Here is a 23,690-nt window from a genome sequence, read left to right as displayed (position 1 = left end):
CACACCGATACCCTTTGCAGAAATTTACCCTCACCTTCAAGCTCCATTGCTTTCCCACTCTCGTTCTCTTAGATTAAATGTTTTACGACTTTTAGATTCGAAAATTATATCCTCGCTTGGGGGTGTACATGAAGTTATGAAGAGGTGTCTACAAGGAGAGGAAGTGCCTTTAGATGTGCAGGGTGTGAGGGAACGTGTTTTGAGGATCGGGAGAGTTGTTCATGTTGTGGGTGATGCTGATAGTGCAGAATTTTGTGCACGATGGTTAATTGGTGCGTCATTTCATTTTACGTTAGAGCGGGACGAGGTGTTTACGAATATGGAATGTCTGTAGCTCAGCTCAAGGTTAACTTAAGACCACTATGGTCGCCTGCCGCTGCGGCGTTGGCAACGCTGTCACAACGATTTGGAGATGTTGTATGGGGAGTGATGTTTTCTGAACTTCGGAAGAAAGGAGAGGATGATCATCTTGGGCGCATGCGTCATGAGGCGATACATGAAGAAGAAGATCAAGTTGATGATATATGGGAAGATGAGAGGTCGTGGAGGGACCCTAGCGCACACAAACTTCGTGTCGCACTAGCCAGATGGTTAGATTCGGAACACCGAATCAAGGAACTGATTAAAGTTCGTCACATGTTTATTTTCCTGCTTTTTCGTTATTGACGTTGTGTATAGGAATCACACACAGGAGAACGCTTCGATTTCCTATCTTACGAACATCAACTACTCGTCACCCTAGCTGAATGTCATAACTTGGCTGTGAAGAACAATCGAGAAATCATCACGCATTTCTTATCCCTGACCTCAGCATACAACGATAAATTACCCAAACAAAAACTTACGAACTGGCTCACCCTTTTCTCAAAAATCTCTAATCCCAAAGCTCTATATTCAACGGAAGTATTACGCGCATTCTACCGCAATCATCTTTCATACCCCGATCGTGGCATACAATCTCTGGCTCTTACTTGTCTGTTCACATATAAACCTCCGGGACTGACAAATCATGAAGAAAAGATCAAGGTGTTGCTTGATGATACGCGATGGCGTGACGAGTTGACTTCGTTGCAAATTGGTTCTATTGATCCTATGGAAAGGGTTGAGGTGGTTGATGTTATTACTCGGTTGTTGTTTGGGTTAATGTTGGAAAGACGAGGAAGGGCTAGAGGTGCTGATCGAAGAGCGGCTGTTCTTACGGCTCTTTCGGGATGTTCAGATGAAGAGCTTGGGTTACTTGTGGACCTGATGTTGAAACCTCTTGGGTCGCATAAGCTTGCACGTCACGAGGATGGAGTGGAAGGACGGTTTGTGGTTCAGGAGCTCCCGAAAGAGGTGATGGATAAGCAGGTTGTTGGGTATTTGAATCTACTGGGGGATGTGATGAAGAATTTGGGATCGAGGCTTGTGCGATATTGGCCCGCGTTACTAGGAACAACAATTGATATCCTACATGCCGCTCAACGACGCTTAGATGCACTGGGCCAAGATGAGAATGATGACGCGGCAGAGGGCGAGGGAGTCGAAGATACCGAGGACGTTGAAGATAAGGACGATCACAATGACACAAGTACCACAAATTCACCAGCTTCGGTGAAAGTCACACGTAGCATTCGACAACTTGGCGTTAAGCGCTTTGCCGACTTTTTCAAGACTCGCGTTGAATTTGATTTTGCGCCATTTCTCCCCGCTGCGTTCGATGCCTTCATTATCCCTCGGTTACCTAAATTGGATAAAGAGAACACGCAAGCGCCTTCTGCAATCATGGAACTTTTCTACGTTTGGTCTTTGAGGAGCGAGTATAACACTTTTTTGGTGGAGTACTCTGATATCTTGCTGCCCAAAGTGTATGATTGTTTGGTTGCGACGAACGTCAAGCCCACAGTTATCATGCGGGTATTCGACATCACCGAACGCATTCTAGCACACTCGGCTATTGACGATGACGTACGAGACACCGTGCTCAAACCCTACGCGTCGAAGCTGTTGAACAACTTGGCGGTGCTAGTAGAGCACGTAAAGGATGCTGCGACCGTTGCTACGCCCATCGGACAACGACAAATTGGTATTCTATCGGAGATTGCGCAATATTCTGAAGACTCGGCTCAAGCTACGACACTTCTCACTCTATTCATTCCACTCCTTCGTAAACCTGCGAGGCTTGTCTCCGAAAAAGTCAAGGTTGACTTGTTGAAGACGTTAGAGGGTCTCATGGGGCTTATACCAGAGCTTCGTGACAGGCAGAGTGGGATCTACGGAAAGACTTATGATCTCTTTAGTCAGCTATTCCAATCTCTTCGATCCAGGCCTTCCCGTATCAATCTCGTCAAAGCCTTTGATCGGTTGGCTAAGCTTGGTGGTATCCAAGCTTTAGCCGAACTGTTAGAGGATCTGAATGCGTACTCGCAGAAACGAGTTGACGAGCCTGATTTCGACCGACGATTAGGAGCATTTGATAGGCTCAACGAAGCTGTGTACCAGACACTTTCGCCTACGGATTGGGCACCTGTGTTGTATAACTCGTTATTCTGCATTCAAGATGCTGCGGAATTGGCGATCAGGAACAATGCATCTTTCTCGATGAAACATTTCATTGATGTCGTTGCGGCACGGAAAGAAGATGAGAGGCGATTTGAAGAGGTGTTCTTGAAGTTATTGTTTCCTGGACTAAAGAATGGATTTAGGTCAAAAAACGAACTAGTTAGGGCGGAGGTGTTGGGCGTTATTGCGTATGCTGTGGAAAAACTTGATTTTACGTCGTCGTTGAAGGATATGCATGTGTTACTGGAAGGAGGGGACGAAGAAGCAAATTTTTTTTACAACATCTTTCATGTCCAGTTGCATCGTCGTTCAAGAGCCCTCAGACGGCTAGGGGATCACTGCGATGATGGCCACTTGCGCAGTGGTACACTTTCGGAGATATTCGTACCCCTTGTCGGAACCTTTATCGCATCTAATGTCGATCACCATCTTGTTACCGACGCTATTGTCGCTACGGGACGAATGGCGAAGCAACTTGGCTGGTCGGCGTATCATGCACTTGTGCAGAAATATATCAAGCTGTCGAAAGTGAAGGATGAGTCCGAGCGGATCTATGTACGGGCGTTGGTTGCGCTTTTGGAGAATTTTCATTTTCCGATGGATGAGACGGTGGTGGAGGATGATAAGAAGGATGAGGCAGTGATGGAAGATGATAAGAAGGATGAGGATGAAATGGTAGACGGCACTGAAGGCAATAAGCGTGATGAAAAAGCGAAGGCTCCTGTCCCACCGCTATCGGCGACACAAGTCTCACGTATCGCGGATGCCGTCAATGCGCGGTTACTGCCCGCTCTGTTGACCTACCTGGAGAAATATGACGCGACGACGGACGATAATACGCGTATTCCTGTTTCGATTGGTATCGTTAACGTTGCCAAACATCTTCCCGAGGGCACACGCGAGCATCAAATCACCCGCTTGCTGACGATTTTAAGTCAAACCCTCCGCAGTCATTCACAAGAAACTCGGGATCTCGTCAGAGATGCTCTTGTTCGTATTAGCCTTAGCCTCGGTCCCAGTTATCTGCCTTTCGTGTTCAAAGAGCTTCGTAGCGCACTCATGCGTGGTCCTCAGCTTCATGTCCTTGCATTTGTCACACATGCGATTATGGTTCAGGTTACCTCCCAAGAACACGCGAATGCCTTTGCTCGACTAGACGATTGCGTGAATGACGTAGCCCACGTTTCCGCCGAGGTCATTTTCGGAGAGTCGGGGAAGGATGTGCTTGCAGAGGATTTCAAGACGAAAATGCGTGAAGTACGAGGATCATCGTCGAGGGGTCTTGATTCTTTTGCCATGGTTGCCAAAGTAATCAGCCCGAACAAGATCAGCAGCTTACTTGCTCCTCTACGCGCCATCATGCAAGAGACGGAGTCTTTCAAAGTGATGCAACTTGTTGAAGAAGTCTTCAAGAGAATCGCTTCTGGTCTGAATGGTAATCGACATCTGGTACCAACAGAGTTGATTGTTCTGTGCCATACGTTGATCAGTCAGAATGCCAAGTTCCTTAAGCAAGCACCGAAGAAACCGGCTGTGAAGGGGGATGCAATCGTGCAGTTGAAGAGGGATGTCAATGACACAGATCACTATGCAAACAATTCCTTCAGGTGAAAAAAGCCTTCTAATGTTTCACAGCTTTTCTAAACTTTTGAAACAGATTTGTTGCCTTCGGGCTAGATTTACTCAACACTGCCCTCCGTCGAGGTCGCTTTGATTTTCATGACGCGGAGACAATCAAACGATTAGAATCCATCGTCGTCGTAGTTGGCAACACCCTTTACTCAACCAATGCTACTGTCATCATGCTTGGCCTCAAGTGCGCAGCTGGCCTGACAAAATGTCCTCTCAAAAATCTGCCCAAGTCGGTGCCAGTCTTTGTCTCTCAAATGATTGGCATTATTCGCCAAGCAGGCAATACCGAATCTGAAATTGTTCAAGTCGCATTCCGATCACTGGCTGCCATTCTTCGCGACTTTCCCGGTGCGCAAGTAAAGGAAAAAGACCTTATCTTCCTTTTAGAACTCTTAACTCCGGATTTGGAGGAGCACGATCGTCAAGCTGCGGTGTTCACGATGCTTCGTGCCATCGTCGCTCGGAAGTTTGTTGTTCCTGAAATCTACGATATTATGGATAAAGTCGGTGAAATCATGGTTACTAGCCAGTCGCCGCAAGTTCAAGAGCTCTGTCGTGGTGTCTTGCTCCAATTTCTCCTTGATTACCCTCAAGGAAAAGGTCGCTTACGGAATCAGATGGCATTCTTCGCGAAGAACCTTTCTTACGTCTACGAAAGTGGTCGAAAATCGGTGATGGAACTGCTCAGTGCCATCGTTGTAAAATTCCAGGATGACTTGATTCTTGAATACGCGGATCTATTGTTCGTGGCGCTTGTCATGGTTATATCAAATGATGATTCAGCGAAGTGTCGAGAGATGGCTGCGGAGTTGATCAAGGGGCTGTATGCGCGTATGGATGAAGAGAATAGGAAGTTGATATTCTCCCATTTGCATGCTTGGGCGGCACAAGACGTACAACCGCAATTGATCTGGGTTTCATCCCAAGTCTACGGCTTCATCGTAGACGCGGCGCAGACAGAAGCCCAGCCATATTTATCGAAGATACTCGAAGACCTTCGTACCGCTCTGACCAACAGCTCTGAGTCTCTTGCACACGAAGATGGGCAGGACGATGCGATGGAAGTTGATTTGGAATGGAAAATTCCGTATCATTCACTTTCGGTGCTTTTCAAGGTTCTTCGAGTATTTCCTGATGTGGCAATGGATGACACCAAGATATCGTGGGGCCTCATTACTGCGCATTTGTTGTATCCACATGCCTGGGTGCGCACTGCAGCTTGTCGACTTCTTGGGCTGCTCTACACTGCACTACCGATTGCTCCTCCTCAGCGAGATTTACCAGCTCACTATCCAGCATCACTGGCTGGGATGCAGAATGTTGCCAAAAAGTTAACGCTGCAGTTGAAGAGTAAGAACCTCGATGAGACGCTTGGGATGCAGATTGTCAAGAATCTGTTTTTCATTGGGAAATGTTTCTACGCTATTCCACGAGAGATAGCCCAGACGAGCGGTGTGGAGAGCAATGCGAAACTTGCAGATGATTTACTAGACGATGCGAATGGGGATCGCGATATTGAGAAAGCGGGCGATGGCGACAAAGGAAAGCCAAAAGACCCACTTTCATGGCTATTCTCGAAGCTTTCGTATCAGATCAAATCTGCTCACATAGCGAGACGGAGCCGTGCTACAAGTACCGTGAGTCTGCATTTTATGCCTCCTAATCATCTACTTACACTTGCACAGCCGATTTGGCATCAACAACCATTGGCTGCATTACGTTGGTTCGCCGCCATGACATCGTATATGGACGCGGAGCGATTGGAACAGTTCCTCGTGCATATCCTTACGCCTGTGTACCGTTTCTCTGAAGATGATACTATTCATGATACTCAAATGGGTATGTGTATCCGCTGGCTCTGCGTCTCAAAAATACTGATGCCCTTATAGAAGAAATAAAGGCGACAGCAACAGAATTACAGGACTTAGTGCAGGCCAAAGTTGGCACGACAAAATTCTCCCAGGTTTATAGCCAAATTCGACAGAAAACATTAGAGTTACAACGGAATCGTAAAGTTGCCCGGACAATGCAGGTGACAACAAACCCAGAAGCGGCAGCAAAAAGAAAGCAACAGAGGAACGTGATCAAAAAAGAGAGTCGGAAGCGGAAAGATCGAAGTTTTGCGTAAGTGATCCCTTTGATTTGAACTGTAGTGCGTCGAAATTGATTTTATTCAGCGAGGGTAGAGGAAAGTTCAAGAAACGGAAGAACGAGTGACCGTTGATCGTATATATTTGTATCCCGATGTTCGTTACTGTATACCGTGTTGTAGAAGCATTGTTTTATGTATCAATCTAGATAGTGATTCGATTTATAGATATCATGTTCGAAAACATATGAAGATTGATCTCAATGGATAATCACCATGAGCCGATGAGGAGTAAAGTCTGCTCGGCCTTTCTGGGACACTAAGCCCCTTCAAACAACAGCGGGCTGACAGATGGCGGTAGGTACAAGGTTAAATATAGACGTCGCCTGGACGTCGCACTTGCAGCTGCTGTCATCGGCATTGGAATGGGGCTCTAACACTCCTCGAGAAATGCCAAGTAAAGTCATTCATGTCGGCTTTAAGAGGTATAAGCCGCCATCAGAAACCTGGCGGCATTGGTGACTGGATGACTTTCCGTAGACTTCGTTTCTAAATTATGAATTTCTAAATCACTTAAAAGGAAATATTTCGTACGCCGGAACGATGCGTTTCCCAAATCGAGCCTCGCCATCAGCTGATCTTGAAATCAACTACTTTCTAAACCTTAAATCTGTAGAGGCCCCCCCCCCCCCCTTCTAAATTTCTCAACCGTTCTAAATCTCGGCTAACGGTAATTCACACACTAAAACAGCACGTGCAAGATCTATCTTGCCTGGTATGTCGTGGATTGATGACTTTAATGACTGGTTGATGATATATGGTACTTGTGGGCCGGATTAACCTGCAGCAGAAAGCCGCAGCTGCGACTCGCCGCCCCGCCAAATGAAGTTCTTTCATGTGTGATAGCATTGCTCGTATCTCTACTCCATTGACTAACCCGCCGAGTGTGTATCCTCCGCCTTCATCCACACTGTACATCACGAAGTCGGATGTTTTTCGAGGACATGGTACCATCATAGTAATCTATATTTACATTTAGAACGATTTATAACCATGGCCTACGGTTTCACATAATTTATGCGCATGAGCGGAGTTCCGAAATGAAGAAGGTTTAGAAAAAGAATTTTGAAAAAAAAGTCTACGGAAAGTCATCCACTTTCTTGGTAAAGACGCACGGAGGTATGTCGGAAAAATTAGCACAGTGATCATAATGATTGTTGTACTTTACGAATGCGATTCAGACATTGCATTATGAATTTACTCTGACCTGTCAAGGCGGTGTATGTGTTACGACTCTGAATCATTCTGTCCGGCGAGTCCAATGAAACACGATTCATAGGCTCCTAAGAACATGACCGGACCCAAGGCCCAGTGGTCCCAAGAGTTGTGCACTGCGGCTTGACATAGACTCGCCTACGATATAAGCTTCTTGGGTGAGCTAATACTTCAAATCGTGAGGTTAGTACTAGTACATAGACTTGTAAATCGGAGATCAAGATTGTCTGAATCAACACCCGGAACGTCAGGGAATTGGTTATGTGTGAAACTGATCGGGAGCTCAAATACGGACGGCTCTCCCTGACTTGCGGCCTCTGCTGGTACTTGACTCCAGCACAAACTTCCCCCTCTGAATGTGGCTCAAACCCACGTAGATATTTCGCAAAAGAACTGTCTTCCTGGATACCCTTTATCTATTCCTCACTGGCCTTGGAATTCTATCTCAGTCTCCTAAAGCAAATAAGCGCTCACACGACATGAATCAGCGAAATTCGGATAATATGGAGTTAGGTCGTAGAGGGGTACCAAAACTAGGCGGCTCTTCCGCTGGTAAGCTGCGACGGTGATAAGCCATGCGCAGAAGTCCTGACGAGCCTTCGTACCCCTCAGGTTTTATCGTTTTAATCGTGGCCCTCTGCCTGATCATTATCACCTCCTTTATCGCTATTTACTTCCTGCTGCGAGAACGCAAATCCTCCGATGAAGAGCTAGCACAAAAACGCAAGCCATCAGGCAAGGCGAGCTATGGATTTCCAGCAGATGACGCCGGATTACAGCAAAAATTCTGGCATCCCAGCAAATATCGTCGATTATTTTCCACTCACACGGTCAGCATTGACTATATATCGCTCTAATCATTACTGATGAATATTCAGCATCACACTCCAGAAAGACTACCTGTTCGCTCGTTTGACGATCTACCACTTCAACCTCCGCAACCAAGTCCAACTTATCGGATGACCTCACCCGATAGACGTAATAGTGCACTGACTGTGTCCACCTCTTATGGTTCGAATATCCGGTCTTTGGCTTCTCCTACATCACCTTCTAGTGTCCGATTCGATACCAGCAATGTCAGAATCAATCTTCCATTCGAGCGGGATCGGTTTGCCCCTTCACCCATGACGCCACCGCCCCATATCTATACGTATCTGTCAACGCCACCTTCGTCAACCCCTAGTTCACCTACAACCGCCCCACACCGATTAGGCCCTAGTGTTCCGAGGATATCCTTGGTACCATCCACGCAGCCTGTTCAACATGAACGAGACGTCACATTGCGTTCAATGACAAGTTCCTCCGGGCATGCGACTTTCGAAGGAGGAACGAAATTCATCGAGACCTTCTGATTTCATCTTTTTACTTGCATTATGTTGCTGTGTAAATTATTCACCTGGTTGTTTGTTTGCTTTCATGTTCGTTTTTGCTTCCTTTTTATGATTTTGTCTTGATGAATCAGTATATTGCTTTTTGATAACGAGTACACATGTATGACGATCCTTTACGCACCCTCTTAGCATTTCAACCATTTTGTATAGTACTTCAAGTGTTATGTTTATTGTACGTGTGAGCTGTTATGAGTACCCAATGTTATTATTTCATTGGTTACGTATCTTAACTCTCTGTAAGGGAAAAATTAGGCTCCGATTGACCGACCGCTACAATCACCTCAATGACGTCTATATATATAACCGCAGACAGGCAGAGGTTCAATGGGGATTTATACTGTTTGGGATTCGTTTCAAGAAACCATGTCGGATCATCTCTTCAATTCCTTGTTTTGATTTTGTTCCGTAAATATGGTATACACATGAAATTTCCTACTTTTGAAATCGTCCACCTATCATGAACAACCCATCCTGATACCATCATAAGGGCCACTATGGTCACCAGTATCACCAGCGAAGATGTTAGGGACATATCCAATAGTGCAATCACCATCTTCGTTATCTTGACCCGGGCAAGACACCCAACCGTTGTTATTCAAGATATGAATCTCTCCTTCAACGTGATCGAAACCGAGGAAACGTCCAGGAACAATTGGTACGATATCATCCCTACAGATATCAGTTAGTCGATATTCTGACATCTTCCTCGGAAGAGATAGAAAAGAAGATTTACTGGTTGTTGATACGAGAATTGGCACCAGGGAAGCGAGAGTTGAAGTAATTGGCAAATGCCTGATTGCCAACACGAGGACAGCCGTACGTAACGACCTTGAACGTTGTAGTCGAGGGCAAATGGAGCTTAAGATGTACAGCGGAAATCGTAGCAATGGCACCACCTATACACGAGTCTCAATTCAGTTTTTCTCAATCAAGCATGGTGGTATAGAAGAACTGACCGAGGGAATGACCAGTAACAGTAACGCGTCTGGCACCAAATCGGGACATGGCAGTATTCACAGCCGAAAGTACAGCAGAAGCAGACCTATTCCCACCCACATATTTAAGATTCAAGAAAAGATCAGAGCTTCAAAAGGGTAACGTACGCCATTTGGGCATCATTGAATCCGTTATGAGTCTTGATATCACTGCTCAGGCCTGGGAAAAGACCAGAATCCAGGGTAGTAAGGAAGAAATCGGCGTCCGTGAGTATGGGTAAGCTGTAAGCTTTCTAAATCACGATATCAAGAATTGAAATGGTTTTCGATCACATACATCTTGTCTGCATCAGTTCCTTGGAAGCCGACAATGACACTTGCAAGGTTCGCGTCGTAACCAACATACCAGAACTGCACACTCGCACCATTCCCACCAGCAGCGACTGGCGTGAATGTAGGATTGGCATTACATTTGGCTGTTGGTGGAGTGCCGTTTTTTAACTTTTGGTGGGGTTGATTTAAGAACATCAGACATACCGCAATTCCATGCCAAAACAGTGGCAGGAGGACATCCAGCGACAGCAGCGAAATTGGTGTAAGGCCTGAACGAGGCGACTTGGGAAGAAGTCAAAGGGATCGTGGCACGTTTTTCGAGACTGGTCAGGTTAGGCGACGTCTCGTCGGTGTGGTTTTGCACAGGTGCGGCGTTGACATGGACTATAGTCGCTGCACAAGCGAGTAGAAGAGTGACCAGGCGTGTACCAATCATCATGAACGAGTTGAACAGTAGCAAACCAGAGAGGGAACGTCAGGGGAAGCCGTCCTTACAATCATTGGCAGGACTGTACGAACCTTATATATTCACATCGAGAGTAGCCGTTGTCCTCTGTTCGGTGATGCGAAGCTAAGCCAAGGAAATTAAACCAGGTGAGCTGTAGCGCTAGAAGTTTTACGCACCATCCCCGGTCTGTTCTTGGTATCTTTTTGAACACGATAGTCATTCGGTACTGACGCGAAGTCCAAAGACCATGCGTTCCCCAAAAACACGAGCATTTGATATGACGAATTCCCTTGCTGCATACCGCCGATGTGTAGCACGCCGTCAAGAATCCATATGGTCCGTCGGCCAGCATACCAAGAGAATTGATCACCTGCTCCGACCTTTTTGTTTGTTTGGCCCATAAAATATGGAGTTACGTATCACGGAGTTAGTAGTTGACAATGAAAATCCTTGGATTTCGCACAAAACACCTCATTTGGGAAACGAGTTCCGGTGATCTTATGAAAAGTGCTGGAATTCTTTGTTGGACGTCAGTACAATCACAATTATAACGATAGGCATCCATCAGAGTGCCTAGAACTCATCAGAAGACGGATTCAAATTCACATGTCTATCATAACTCACTGAGATTGATATTGATATATCAGCCCCTCCTCATGCACCGTTCCCTACCCAGAGGCCTTCTCTTCCGCACATGAACGATAAACGTCAAATATACATTTTTTCGTGCACACTTTGCTTTCTCGAAAACTTTGGATCCGAATAAGCGAGGTTTGATGGTACCAAAGCATCGGCGCCCGTGGCAAAACTTTCGGCGAAGCTACAGTATCAATGCAAGCTAGGCGATCTCAGAACTACGCATTTCCGGGCCATCCCGCGCTGTATCCCACCTCTAGTGTTTAACCATTTCCCAGAAAATCTGGTATAGAAAGTCATGGAAACATTACGATGAAAGGGTACGTAGCATATCGAATGATCCATGGCAAGCAAGCATTTCGGAAAAAGAAAGGGATATAGAACCTCCATCAGAGAATTACAGGTCGCACAAGTAGCGGAAGCTGGTTCGAATTCACAGGATCCGTCTTTAGCACAGGATGCATAACGATTTCGGACATCTTGCCAATATCTTCGGGCGGGACAGCTAGATTAAACTCAAATGCGCGAAGCAGAGTGAAGAGTAAAGCTTTCATCCTATAAATTACCGCTCTTAACAAAGCACAGGTGGGAAATGGGAAGGGGACGCACTCAATAAGCGAGAATCGGAACCCAATGCATGCACGAGGTCCTGCCGAAAAAGTCATCAGGTTTCCCCAAATTCCAGGAACACTCATAGCAGCATCTGGTGGAGAATTCCATCTATCAGGGCTAATTGCTCTCAATCAGTAAACCTCAAGTAAAAACCAAAGGAAGATCTTACTTGAATCTCTCTGCGTCTTCTCCCCAGATAGACGGGAGCCGATTTACCGCATCAAAGGGTATCAGCACACCTTGCCCCTTAAGAATCCTACAACCAAAAACGATCAGCTAGGGAATGATAATCGCCATGCGGGTGCATCACCTTATTTCGTGATGTAACTTTCCAAATTTATCCACTACTGGTGTCTGTAGGGGCAATACATCATCTTCAGTTGCAAGACGAATTGTCGTAGGGACAGGAGAGTGTAATCTCATCGCCTCCCGAATAACAGCATCAAGGTACGTTAGAGCGTTTAATTCATCCACAGTGGGACTCTGGGTGGCTACGTTGAGCAGCTCTTCACGCAATCTTTGCTGCATATGAGAATCTTTAGCAAGCTCGAATAGAGCCCAGGTTGTCGCAGTGCTTGAATATGATGATGAATATAAGGCAAGGTCAAGAGTTTTGTATCTCACCTGGTCGTTTCGTGGCCCGCTGCCATGAACGTGGGTATTTCTAGGAAAAGTTAAGATGAGGATTTTATTAGTAAATAGAAAATTTGCTTACGGGCAAGAATTTGTTCTGCAGGTATTCTTTGATCTGCTTCTCCAGATGCATTGGCGCGAACTAACAATGACAATATATCATTCTGCCGCGCGCCAGCTTTTTCGTTATGAGGATCAAACGCAAGTTCACGTTCACTAAGAAGTTGTTTGCCAATACGCCGCATGGTTTCACTCGCAGTTTCTATATCGGCGTCACGCTCGAGGCGCTTTGCAGCAGCATTAGTTTCAGCAAGGGTTTCGAGAGATAGACGAACCAGCAAGCGTAAGGGAGGAATCAGTCCTCTTAAGTTTTGAAGGAGACTTGCCGAGTTTCCAACCTCAAAGAGGACCTTGAAAGCCTCGTGAAGTTCATTGGATTTTCCTGGATCCTCTGTCAGGGAATTAAACTCGTATCCAAAACCTTCACATTTCAATCAATGCGGTCCTGAGAAGCGCTCAAGCTGCCCGAATATGCGTACCCGCTTCTCCAATGACATCAAGGGTTGCCCTGCTGAGCCAAGATAACATGTCAATCCGCGTCGGCTGATCATCATTTTGTTGTATTTGGGACGACCAGATATCTTTTAACTTGATTGCGGTCATTGATGATTAACAATGAGGATGTGTGGAAAGGCATTACCTTGACGGCTTTATCAAGAAAAAGCGGCATGAAACGTTTGACCTCCCCTGAGGCGAAAGCAGGATTCTGAGAGAAGATATTGTTGAATTGTTTCATCATCAAACGCGAGGAGACCAACTCACAAGCATTTTCCTCTGTAGTAATGGATTATCTTGGATATTGCATAAGAGACCATGCAGGGACTTACCTGTCGTCTATGCACATCCGAGATCACCAACAAGACACCTGACCTTGTCAATGAGGTGATGAATGTTCCCCGCTAATGAAGACATACCTGGCCCTAGGAGTCGCGTTAAGTTGTAAGCCATAGCAATCGGCTTCTCCCACGTAACCGTATCTTTTTTCAATATGTGGTTAATGGCCCTAACATCCGCAGAAAAGAGCCAGGTTTCCTACGTAGGGTAAGCAGGTGAAGGAGAGAGGTCCAATCTAATGCTTACCCCAAGGATTGCTTTGAACTTGAAGGTCGGGCCATACGCTTTGATGCATTCCGTATGCGATTTAGTTTGATCCTTTCATTCCTTGAGCACCAAGAATCCATTTATGATGTAGAAGCCGCGGACATACCGTCAGTATGAGTTGTTTTATATTTCCAGTGAATACATTCCAACTTGAAAGTCCAGGAAGAGACCTGAGCGTTGAGTTGAATTCACGGTGAAAAAAAGAATACGCTTTGAGCAGAACATAGAATCCGACAGACGCTCCTGAGATGAGCCAGATGTTCGGTAGTGGTATGAGCATGAGGATTGACAAGAAATTGCTCGGTCAAGACAGGAAACTAAGGCCGCCGGGGTATTCTTGACTCTGAGGCAATGACAGCGAAAGCAATGAGCTGTCTTTGAGATGAGCAGTAATTTCGGCGCCCAATCTGCTGGCTATAATGCGTAAAAAAATGCTTCACGATGGGCAAATTTGTAGGCGGCGAAGGAGACGTGAAAGGGTCATTAAACAGCTGTTCGCTGTCAGCGCGTCAACGACTCAACGCTGGACCCTGTGTCAGGGTCACGTCGGGTCACGCGTGACTAAGAACGCGGATATCCTGATCCGGTGAGGGCTCCGCTTTGAGCGGAAGAACTGATCTTGCTGTATGTTAGTTCGATTGTGGGCATGAACGTCAGCCAGCGGATGGTAGACAAACATACTCGCCAACTTACCAGTCAAGTAATTATTCCCGAAGACATGCGGGCTTTCGACCGCATCCTTCTTTTTCCGACAATCGAATGAACTTCGACTTCAGTTTACGCGTTCAGGCGAAGTGATGCGATCAATGCTAAAAAAAAGGGACACCCATGGGATATCTGGTCACTCTCAGCCTCAGGGCGTAAAATTGGAAATTACATCGATGGGATACTACTTGTTGACTACCTTGTACTTGTTAGCTCCTTGTGTTGTATTGAACTCAATATTCTCAGCACGCTTGGGAGTCAATCATTACAGAGTACGATATGTCAAGTCCAGAGCCGGTCAATCGAAATAACATTCAAGTTTATACCTACCAAGAATTGGGATACTGTATATCCAGCAGTCGGTCGAAAATTGGGTATCAAGAGATAAGCATTAAGCTCCAAACCGAAGGTAGTACCTGTAAGTCAGGAAATACAAAGGAGATCAGTCTTATTTCAAAATGAAACGCTGATGAAACTCGAAAACAACAACAACACGACTGACCATACAATTCAGTGTATTTGGATTATAACTCAGATTAAGACTGTCATATTACACAGAGGGTTTCTCTCCGATGGCGATGAAGATATCAGGGAACTCATAATCAGCAGGAGGTAACATGTTAAAGGATCTCATTGTCAAGCTTGCTCCATCGAAGGCTCTTTGTATGTCGTCTTTTGACAATCCGTGTGCATGGGGAGCTACGTGTTCAAAAGTAGCTGGGAAGAGCGAGCGGTCTTCCTTGCGTAACAGATCTGCCACAATGAGATCGCCTCCGGGTTTAAGGAAGGATGTCAAAATGCGAGTCATTTCTTCATAGGACTCCAGATGGTGATATCCAGCAGTACACTGCATCATATTTACATTAGTTGGATTACGCAGTTTGACAACAAATAACTTACAAAAATGAGGTCAAATTGAGCATCCTCGAGTTCGCCTTTCTCACCCTTGAGTTCCATACAGACAGCAGAGGCGCCCTCGCCTTTTAGACTAGCATTGTATTTCTCCACAACGACTGGGCTGATGTCGATACCCAAGATTGACTTCACAAATGGCATCAATCCCTTGGAAACAAATCCTACTGCGCCATGAGTGCTCAAATCCTTGATTCCAAGGAGAGTAGGCATTCATACCGTTGCCACAAGCAAAATCCATTGCAACTGTTTTTTCTTTTTCAAGTTTGTCATAGGTCTTGATGATACCTTTGGCGACCCTAACATGACAATTGGCTCTTAAGTTGTATTCTGAGAGGACTATAGGCATACCTTGCCGCAACATCCCGGATATGAGGGAAGTTCTCCTGTGCATGCTCAGGGTTATCGAAATGTTCTTTCTGGGCAGCAATATCATAACCGTGGTGATGGTGATGCTGGTGCTGGTGCTGGTGAGAGTGTGAGTGTGAGGACATAATCACGGAAGAAATAAGTTCGCAGAGTGAGGAATTCTTGTATGCTCATTTAACCTATGATTCGACCTTTTTATACGAAAGTGGAATCTAAAAGAGTTTCGGCGAGAGCCAAGAATACCAGTCATGTGTCAGTGATGCCGGGTGTGATCTAAGATCTTAAACCTCTACCATGATCGATCAAGCTCGACTCATGATCATTGATCAAGTGATAATAATTTGATAAAGCTGCGTATTTATGATCATGAGTATCCAATTTGTCTGCACTTCTGGAGGAGTTTCAGAGGAATTCACTCATTTGTGGGGGGACAGAAAACCGTCTGTCGTAATATCCAGGACTTCCGCGGAATTAACATGAGTAACACTGTATTGTCAGGTCCACCGTACGTATTGCGCAGCACTATTTCTTTGGATCATTAAGGTATCCTACTAATATCGATTGTCTGAGTAAGCATGGGTGTTAAGATCTTCTTTTGTACAACTGCGCTGATTTACAAGATGTCTGGATTGCCAAGCGTATCATTAGGACCTGTGACAGGATTGTGAAGGAAAGGAGTCATTCACGCCATTCGTCATTGACAACGCCAAGCCCACCCAGGATGTTGGCATCGGCCAATTTATGGTGGATTGGTAACTTACAATGCAACGGAATACAACAGCTGCGTCCATTTTATTTAATTGAAAGATCGACTCATCTTCACGCTTTGAAAAACAAGACTCCCCTAATTATCAATCAATCAAGGCGCCGTTCACTTGAGCGAAAGTTTTCCCCCAAATCGCTTCCTAGCGGCCTCGTCCACTCGTCTCTTCACCTCCGTAAAAGTTTTCCACCACGCAACCGCAGCACGTTCATTTGGATCCTCGCGTTCCACTTCCATATCTTCGTTCTCAAATCCACCCCATATCCGCCTCAATAACACCAACCACCACTTCATAACAGCCACAGCTCTCTCCAATCCCATATCGCCTTCCTTACTTTCCACACATTGTACTAGATATTTTGAAAAGAATTCAATATCTTTCTCCCTTGGAGCCCAATGCCGATATCCGGATACCCATTTCTCAATCACAGTTTGCACATCATCCGTCTCGAAATAACACAACTTTTCTTTCTTTTCTTTTCCCTGCTGTCTCAGTATCGGAGGTTGGATGTATAAAGCCTTGACGCCAGCAAAGCGTCGACGATGTCGACGATATGGCGAAATGAATGGTTTAGATGGTCTGATAATCTTGCGTTGTGTCGGCCCATCCGGAACGCTCCCGTTCTTTTTGACAAGTCTAGCCCTGACAAGTTGTTCTCTCTGCACTTTCACAGGTAAAATAGCGAATACTTCAGGATCAATATCAAGTGCCCGTAGTTCCGCTTCTGATATACGAACACCTCGCGACTTCGGTTTATCCAACCTCAATGCACGAAGTAGATATTTGTTTTTGGGGAGATTACTCGCGGTACGAGGTGCAAGTTGTCGCGTAATGCGGGCGTAGTCTGTTGCTTTTCCGACCGCGGCTTTTTGTTGCGGAAATATGCCAGGTTTGGAAGTAGTTGTTGTATTTTGTTGGACGGGATGGGATGGTTGGCGGCTTTGTGGTGCAATAGATGATGGTCTTCCTGATTGTCCCGCGGTGGTAGACCCACCAACGACATGTGGTGAATCAGAACGTCGTTTATATTCCCTCTCTAGTTCCTCGCGCAACTCCCGGGGTAGCGCTTCGAGTACGGTCATGTCAACCTGTGAGAACGAAGGCAGGTCAACATATTCTGGTTTCGTCGGTTCTTCTGCAAATTTTTTAGTAGAGGACTTCTTGACAGGAGACGGTGGAGGTTGAAGATCCTGCCACATATCATCAGGACCGGGAGTAGGAGCGTCGCGTTGGCCTTTCTGGGGACTAGAAAAACGTTCTTTGGGTAGTCCTTCAGCTTTCTTGAAAGGTAACACAGATTGAACAGCTTGCGCATGCGTTGATCCGCTTCTAGCAGGTTCCAGCTTCTGAATATGAACCCCGAGTCCTCTCAATTCTTTCGGATCGAAATTGAATGATTTGAGTAATCTCCAAGCATGCTCGCCAATAATTTTGTCGTCGTTGACAGCGTTACCTCCGGGGCCAACGAGTTTCCCTTGTTTATTGAATGTGTCGCACGTTCCGTGTCCGAGAAACTAACCCGCTGAGGATTTGAACAAATTTTTTATAAGATCACTGAACGACAAACCTTGGGCGGTTCGATAGGTGCATTCTGTTTCCTCTTCATAATCTTCATAGTTATCAAACGTCCCAGCATCTTTACTTCGTCCAATCTTCTCTTCACTTCCTCCGACATCTGATATATAAACTTCTCCGCTTGCTCGTTATTTTCAAAACGAATCCCATACTATCCCGGGGCATCAGTATCTCTGAAAGACATATTATTTGAAAAGCAGTGCTTACATTAATCTCACAACTGACCGACTTCCTCTCCTTGCTACTCTCCAACTGTCTTTCATCGATACCACGAATTGCATTATACAGCGTCTCTCCCGTCGTTTTCCCAAGAGCATCACATAACGTGCGCTTACTTTTGTCTAAAAGTTCACCCAACTTGCTTGTACCCAGTTTTTCTAGAGCTTTTTGTTTAGAGTTGTACCCGAAGCCATGCAGATCAGATATTTCGAGAGGTGCGAGTAGTGAGGAAACTTCTTCCGGGAAGATGTGGCATGATTTTGCCGGTTTCGCTCGACGCGTGGCCAATCGTGCCAGGAGAATGTTATGTGCGATGCCGATACTCACTAAAGTGAAAAGTGTGAGTACAGGAGGATTATCTCTAATAAGTATACCCCGCACCTTCACAGCTTGTCGTTTCACGAATGGCATCTCGTATCGACTCAGCTACTTCTTTAGCAGGGTCTTTGCCATGATCGTCTCCAAGTCCAATCCTTAAAGCTTCAGCTTTAGACCGAGTAGCATTCGTTACCTCGATGAGCGCTTCATCTACCGAAACTGCCTGTAAGTCGTCGGCGAATGATAAAAGAACTGTATAGAATTTAAGGGAGAATTCCTTGTATCTGCGCGGTCGCTGGTGAGGAGCTGTTTAAGACCGACAATCCGGGACTTACCTCTCGAACTCGTACGGTATAGTGATAACAGCTGCGCACAGTTTTCGAGCTTGCTGTAAACTGGACAAGGACTGTGAGTTTATACTGCGCTACATATCAGATATCGCGTACCTCATGCCGTTTCTAATTCCGAAATCTCGAGCTTCATAGCTACAACTAGCAATCTCACTAGTACTCGACTCTCCTCCTTGAGCCCCTTGCGAATGACAAACGACTACAGGCTTTCCTTTAAGTTCTGGCCGTGACACCAAACCCGCTGATACGAAGAAACAATCAAAGTCGCAATGCATGATAACGCGATCATTCTGATCCCCTGAACCCGATTTTTCCTTTCCTTTTCCTTTCCACTTTCTCGGCGAGGTCGCTAACTTGAAATGTTGGCCTCGCATACTGACGCCGTTGAGAATTGATTTTGGCATTGCATCCGGAGTGGAAGACATAGTCGCTTCCACTCTCTCTTGTGCTTCCATTACCAAAGATCGTAGCTCTGACTTCCACGTGGAGAGATGGTGGAGGCGGGAATTCTTGTAATAGCCTTCTATAAAGTCAGGTGCAATTGAGGTGTGGGCTTTACGCCACTCCGGATTAGCCATGACACGTTTGGCGTTTGGGTTGGGCGATGATGGGGCATAGTGAGGAACTCTCCGAGCGTCGGCCTCCGTTGCTGGGTCAGTCGTGTACAGAGGATCAGTGATGTCTGAATCTTGGGCGGAATCACCCTTTTTTCTAGGTGAAACGCTTATATGATGCCGTGGAAGAGTAGAATTGGTGATAGTTTGTTGCTTGATGGATTTTCCTTGGTCACTTTCAATGCGTTCGTTCGGTTTGAATATGTAGTCTTTCCATGATAGGAGAACACCGTCAGCCACGCTATCTGTAATCCATTCAGGCTTCACGACTTTCATCGACTTGAACTCCTTAATTTTTGCAGGTGTCAGAGAACAAGTGATGATATGAGTTCTAGCAACCTCGCATTCATAAAATGTTAGTACATTCTGAAATACCGTACGTACACGATGTTTTTCCTATCGAGATAGGGCTGAAAAACTCCCCCATGCTCCACAATTAACTTTCTTAGATCTTGTATAGATGGACGGGTCCAGCCGTTGACCTATGGACCAAGACAATAAGTATACGGATAGAGCTGGAGGCTTGACTCACATATATTGCAACTCCTTCAAAAATCCCGCCCGAAATATTCGCCTTGTCTTCGAGCGCCTGGTTCTGTATCTGCAGCTTGGCTCGCTTTCTTCTCATATATTCACCAAATTCACCGAAATGAGACGCTCCATAGATATCGTTGAGTTGTTGTACTTCTTCTTCTCCAGATTCAATTTCGGAGTGGCGACGCTTAAGCCTTGGCTGAGCTGGAGGAGGGGGCGACTCATAGTCCTCGGAATCGTCAGAGACTATTTGAGGATCGTTTGTCGACTGAGCCCGCTCGGGTGGTGGTTCATCGCCAGGTAGAGGTATGTGTTTGAGTGCTTCCAAGAAGTGAGGATCTTCTTCGCCAAAATAATCAGAGGAACTTTGGGAGGCCTTAACAGGATTTGACATTAGGAATGGTTCATATTTGCAGCGAGGTCGTCATGAGTCAAAAGCAACAACTCCGATTCACCGGATCAGGTCAGCCACATAGACGTGTGGCTGTGCGATATTCCCAGAAAAAGTAATATCCCGTTTGCAACTGGACAGCGAAGCCATTCCCGGCACTCCCCCGGTAGCGCCCCGGAGCTCATTAAAACTCTTCACAATTTTTTAAAAAGCACTTGGGGTCCAGAAAACAATGAATTGAGACATAGCACGTCAATATGACGAGTGCTCAGGCAATCATCAATCAATCAACGGAGACTCACGCAGAGGTCTTAATAAACTCACCTATACACGAATAGCTCCGATCTTGGCACCAAGAAGCTTATGGTCATCAGAAGGAATTCCACGCAGCAGTCTTTTGTCTCTCAAGCTTGTCATGATTTCTCATACTAGCGCCAGGAATCTTTACAACTTGACACCGGCGGCCGTTGGATTTTGGGAAGAAGTCGATTTCTAAACGCATGCTTACTGAGGTAAGTTATATAGAGTACCTTCCAGGTCCTGTCAAGGATCTAAAACGCCGGATGAAACGCCTTCGATTCGGCGGCCGGGTATATGTAAAGATATAATGCTTGAATGATGCGACGCGATAAGTTCAACGTGTGATCCGAAATACTCGGCGTGTCTGACGGAAGGAGAACAAAGATAGTCTCAGTTGGCCTGCAGTTGGACATGTTCATCAGGAAACGTATGTACTTTGTATGTACTGCTCCCCAGTACTCATGTAGCTATGGAAAATTGAAGTGCTCCAAATACTACACTGCGCTTCATGACAATAAAGCAACCATGGCGATGGAGGGACGCGGTAGTCGTCCGTAATGTTGTTGTGATGCATTTGAACCCCATCTACCGAATCACAATCGGACGCATAAGCCGGAACCGGGAGGGTACTCACCTCACTGACACGTGACTCCGACTCCGACCTTCACTTGCGCCATGTACGCTAAAACTAGCCTTTCACCTTCGTATAAAAAGGTGGCATCCTGGGCTAAATGAGCATACAACAATTCCACACACCGCCTTTCTTCCATAGCCATGTCTTTGCACTCTCATACTCATCATACTCATCACCAACACCAACACCAACACCAACACCACAGCCACGGCCATGTCACTGCTGCTCAGGCTAACAAAGATTACTTTGATGATCCTGAACATGCTCAAGAAAACTTCCCTCATGTCGAGGACCTTGCGGCAAGGTGCGCACAGCGTTTTCTTTCAAAAATCAATCAAGGCGCTGATTGTCATATCAGGGTCGCCAAAGGTATCATTAAGAATTATGACAAACTTGAAAAGGAAAAGACCGTTGCGATGGATTTCGCTTGTGGCAATGGTATGTATTGCTCATTGACCTTTGAATGCAGGATATGGATACTCACGACGCAATAGGATTTGTTTCCAAGGGATTGATGCCATTTGTGAAGTCAATCTTGGGTGTCGACATCAGCCCAGTCGTTGTGGAGAAATACAATGCTAACTTCAAGGACGAGGACGCCTCTGCTGTCTGTATGGAACTCAAGGGCGAGAAAGGCGAACTCGAGAATGCTCAGTTTGACCTCATTTTCGTAAGCCATTTGTTGTCAAACTGTGTAAGACAGCTAATGTGAGTATGATGCAGTGTACTGCTGCATATCACCATCTGGAGTCCTATGAAGAAATGACTCGCATCTTGACATCCTTCCTTAACCCCGGAGGTGCCCTCATTGTAGCGGATATGGTACACGTAGAAGGCTTACAACATTTCTTGGCTGCCGTTGAACACGCAGTTCCCCATAAGCATGGATTGTCAAAGGACGACATACAGAGAGCGTTCGATGGAGCAGGCTTGACGATGAAATCCTTCAACCTATTACCTCCTGCTGAATACGAGTTTCCTAATATCTTCATCGCCATCGGAGAGAAACCCTCTGTGTAACATGACAGTTTTAACGTAACTTGTAACCCAAATACACTAATCGTATTGTGATTCTTGATATCTTTCGACTTATCAGCTACCTTGCATCGCTGAACAAGAACGACCTCGTTTACAGTTATGGTCTTTCCTAAACTCATAGGTACCACCTTCGCTCTGAAGTGCAGTGCCCATTTTTTGACCAACGTAAGACGGCTTGATCAGCGCAAATTTCGACCTGATATTTGGACCCCAACACGCACGCTACATTGGGCTTAACCACGACGCGGAGGCCTAACGATTACGATCAATCGATGTGATTTTTTATTTAATACCTTGAGCGAGGAAAAGAGTGGTTGGATGCCCTCGTTTTCTAGCCTTGATCGCGTCACTCATTTTAAACGACTGAAGACCAGCAGCCGCGACAAAGGCCTCCTCCATTTGAGCTTTCGAAAGTCCCCCTCGGTGAGCCACGATATCATGTTGTCTGTGCTCGGGAAACAACTCCTCAGTATCAACGTTCTCGTCCTTCAAAAGATCCAAAACAAGCAACATGCCGCCCGATTTCAGGAACTCGACGAGGGCTCTTGTCATGGCAGTGATATCATCAAAATGGTGGTAGGCAGCAGCACACTTGTCCTAAGATTAATCTCGGGAACTTGTTATATATGTTAATATATCGACTTACGACGACGACGTCATAGGTTCCCTTCATTTCTTGCAGTTCACTCGACGTCGAGGAGAGGAGGATGTCTGCTTTAATAGCCCGCATTTCTTCTGGCTCAATTCCTTGATTGAGAGATCGGCGATTATACTCGTCTACCATCCGTTGACTAATATCCACGCCCACGATAGATTTAACGTATGGTACCAATTCCCTTGACAAATGACCTAGCGGGGCGAAAGTAATTGATACACAGGCAAAAGAGATTAAAAACGTTTTTGACGCACCTACGCCGCATGCGAAATCCAAAACTCTGGTCTCGTCCTCGTCGAAATCATATGCCCGGCGAAAAACATTAGCAGCCCTAAGATTGATAGATGCATCTATGTGAGTTGATCATCCACAACACTCTTAGAAAATAGCACAACTACTGAAACTGATAGAAACCCATTTACATGACAGTTTTGTGATGTGTGATGCAAATGTAATGTCCGAGAACGATGCGTTAGGAATGTGATGTGATAATAACCTTCTTGCCAGCTCGAGTGCATGAGGAGCATCGAAATTCTGCTCTCCTAATTGATCATAGTAGTCTTTGTTTGATAGACTATAATTGGACATCTTGGATATGCATCTGTGAGAGAGATTTGTGTAGAGGT

General features: G+C 45.7%; 8 protein-coding genes across 8 annotated transcripts; 3 read left to right on the top strand and 5 right to left on the bottom strand.

Annotated features, from left to right (window-relative positions):
- Nucleotides 1-4: 4 nt before the first annotated feature.
- On the top strand, nucleotides 5-6,390 carry AGABI2DRAFT_200410 (hypothetical protein; the record flags this gene model as incomplete). The annotated part of the gene is made up of 9 exons (XM_006458567.1): nucleotides 5-272; nucleotides 335-627; nucleotides 679-3,216; nucleotides 3,259-4,148; nucleotides 4,199-5,627; nucleotides 5,694-5,810; nucleotides 5,859-6,012; nucleotides 6,063-6,297; nucleotides 6,351-6,390. The coding sequence occupies exons 1-9, from the start codon at nucleotides 137-139 to the stop codon at nucleotides 6,388-6,390; spliced, it is 5,832 nt and encodes a 1,943-aa protein (XP_006458630.1). The 5' UTR covers nucleotides 5-136.
- A 1,448-nt stretch (nucleotides 6,391-7,838) lies between these two features.
- Nucleotides 7,839-8,952, top strand: AGABI2DRAFT_183629 (hypothetical protein). Its single transcript, XM_006458566.1, has 3 exons — nucleotides 7,839-8,089; nucleotides 8,150-8,367; nucleotides 8,416-8,952. The coding sequence occupies exons 1-3, from the start codon at nucleotides 8,017-8,019 to the stop codon at nucleotides 8,887-8,889; spliced, it is 765 nt and encodes a 254-aa protein (XP_006458629.1). The 5' UTR covers nucleotides 7,839-8,016; the 3' UTR covers nucleotides 8,890-8,952.
- Nucleotides 8,953-9,389: 437 nt separating this feature from the next.
- AGABI2DRAFT_217368 (hypothetical protein) lies at nucleotides 9,390-10,704 on the bottom strand (the record flags this gene model as incomplete). The annotated part of the gene is made up of 6 exons (XM_006458565.1): nucleotides 10,401-10,704; nucleotides 10,201-10,339; nucleotides 10,032-10,145; nucleotides 9,885-9,970; nucleotides 9,662-9,824; nucleotides 9,390-9,597 (listed from the first exon to the last, which is right to left on the bottom strand). Coding segments are annotated over exons 1-6 (945 nt in total), but the record flags the coding sequence as incomplete, so codon positions are not given.
- An 811-nt stretch (nucleotides 10,705-11,515) lies between these two features.
- On the bottom strand, nucleotides 11,516-14,026 carry AGABI2DRAFT_217363 (hypothetical protein). Its single transcript, XM_006458564.1, has 13 exons — nucleotides 13,793-14,026; nucleotides 13,666-13,737; nucleotides 13,500-13,617; nucleotides 13,413-13,450; nucleotides 13,226-13,291; nucleotides 13,065-13,173; nucleotides 12,861-13,006; nucleotides 12,608-12,812; nucleotides 12,517-12,556; nucleotides 12,203-12,466; nucleotides 12,062-12,148; nucleotides 11,890-12,009; nucleotides 11,516-11,835 (listed from the first exon to the last, which is right to left on the bottom strand). Exons 1-13 carry the CDS (start codon nucleotides 13,964-13,966, stop codon nucleotides 11,670-11,672), a joined length of 1,605 nt encoding a protein of 534 aa, XP_006458627.1. The 5' UTR covers nucleotides 13,967-14,026; the 3' UTR covers nucleotides 11,516-11,669.
- Nucleotides 14,027-14,663: 637 nt separating this feature from the next.
- Nucleotides 14,664-15,910, bottom strand: AGABI2DRAFT_176893 (hypothetical protein). The gene is made up of 5 exons (XM_006458563.1): nucleotides 15,655-15,910; nucleotides 15,523-15,602; nucleotides 15,292-15,467; nucleotides 14,894-15,238; nucleotides 14,664-14,807 (listed from the first exon to the last, which is right to left on the bottom strand). Exons 1-4 carry the CDS (start codon nucleotides 15,795-15,797, stop codon nucleotides 14,942-14,944), a joined length of 696 nt encoding a protein of 231 aa, XP_006458626.1. The 5' UTR covers nucleotides 15,798-15,910; the 3' UTR covers nucleotides 14,664-14,807; nucleotides 14,894-14,941.
- Nucleotides 15,911-16,543: 633 nt separating this feature from the next.
- On the bottom strand, nucleotides 16,544-21,264 carry AGABI2DRAFT_149048 (hypothetical protein; the record flags this gene model as incomplete). Its single annotated transcript, XM_006458562.1, has 9 exons — nucleotides 16,544-17,950; nucleotides 18,004-18,162; nucleotides 18,219-18,556; nucleotides 18,612-18,832; nucleotides 18,884-18,943; nucleotides 18,995-19,843; nucleotides 19,897-19,994; nucleotides 20,045-20,422; nucleotides 21,262-21,264. 9 exons carry the CDS (start codon nucleotides 21,262-21,264, stop codon nucleotides 16,544-16,546), a joined length of 3,513 nt encoding a protein of 1,170 aa, XP_006458625.1.
- A 247-nt stretch (nucleotides 21,265-21,511) lies between these two features.
- Nucleotides 21,512-22,391, top strand: AGABI2DRAFT_141408 (hypothetical protein; the record flags this gene model as incomplete). Its single annotated transcript, XM_006458561.1, has 4 exons — nucleotides 21,512-21,675; nucleotides 21,730-21,809; nucleotides 21,866-22,041; nucleotides 22,095-22,391. 4 exons carry the CDS (start codon nucleotides 21,512-21,514, stop codon nucleotides 22,389-22,391), a joined length of 717 nt encoding a protein of 238 aa, XP_006458624.1.
- A 288-nt stretch (nucleotides 22,392-22,679) lies between these two features.
- AGABI2DRAFT_217354 (hypothetical protein) lies at nucleotides 22,680-23,675 on the bottom strand. The gene is made up of 4 exons (XM_006458560.1): nucleotides 23,561-23,675; nucleotides 23,319-23,395; nucleotides 23,056-23,258; nucleotides 22,680-23,000 (listed from the first exon to the last, which is right to left on the bottom strand). Exons 1-4 carry the CDS (start codon nucleotides 23,650-23,652, stop codon nucleotides 22,692-22,694), a joined length of 681 nt encoding a protein of 226 aa, XP_006458623.1. The 5' UTR covers nucleotides 23,653-23,675; the 3' UTR covers nucleotides 22,680-22,691.
- Nucleotides 23,676-23,690: the final 15 nt, after the last annotated feature.

Source organism: Agaricus bisporus (assembly GCF_000300575.1).
Source record: "Agaricus bisporus var. bisporus H97 unplaced genomic scaffold AGABI2scaffold_2, whole genome shotgun sequence".
Taxonomy (NCBI): Eukaryota; Fungi; Basidiomycota; class Agaricomycetes; order Agaricales; family Agaricaceae; genus Agaricus; species Agaricus bisporus.
The sequence above is the reverse complement of the archived record's forward strand: the minus strand, read 5'-3'. Positions and strand labels throughout refer to the sequence as shown.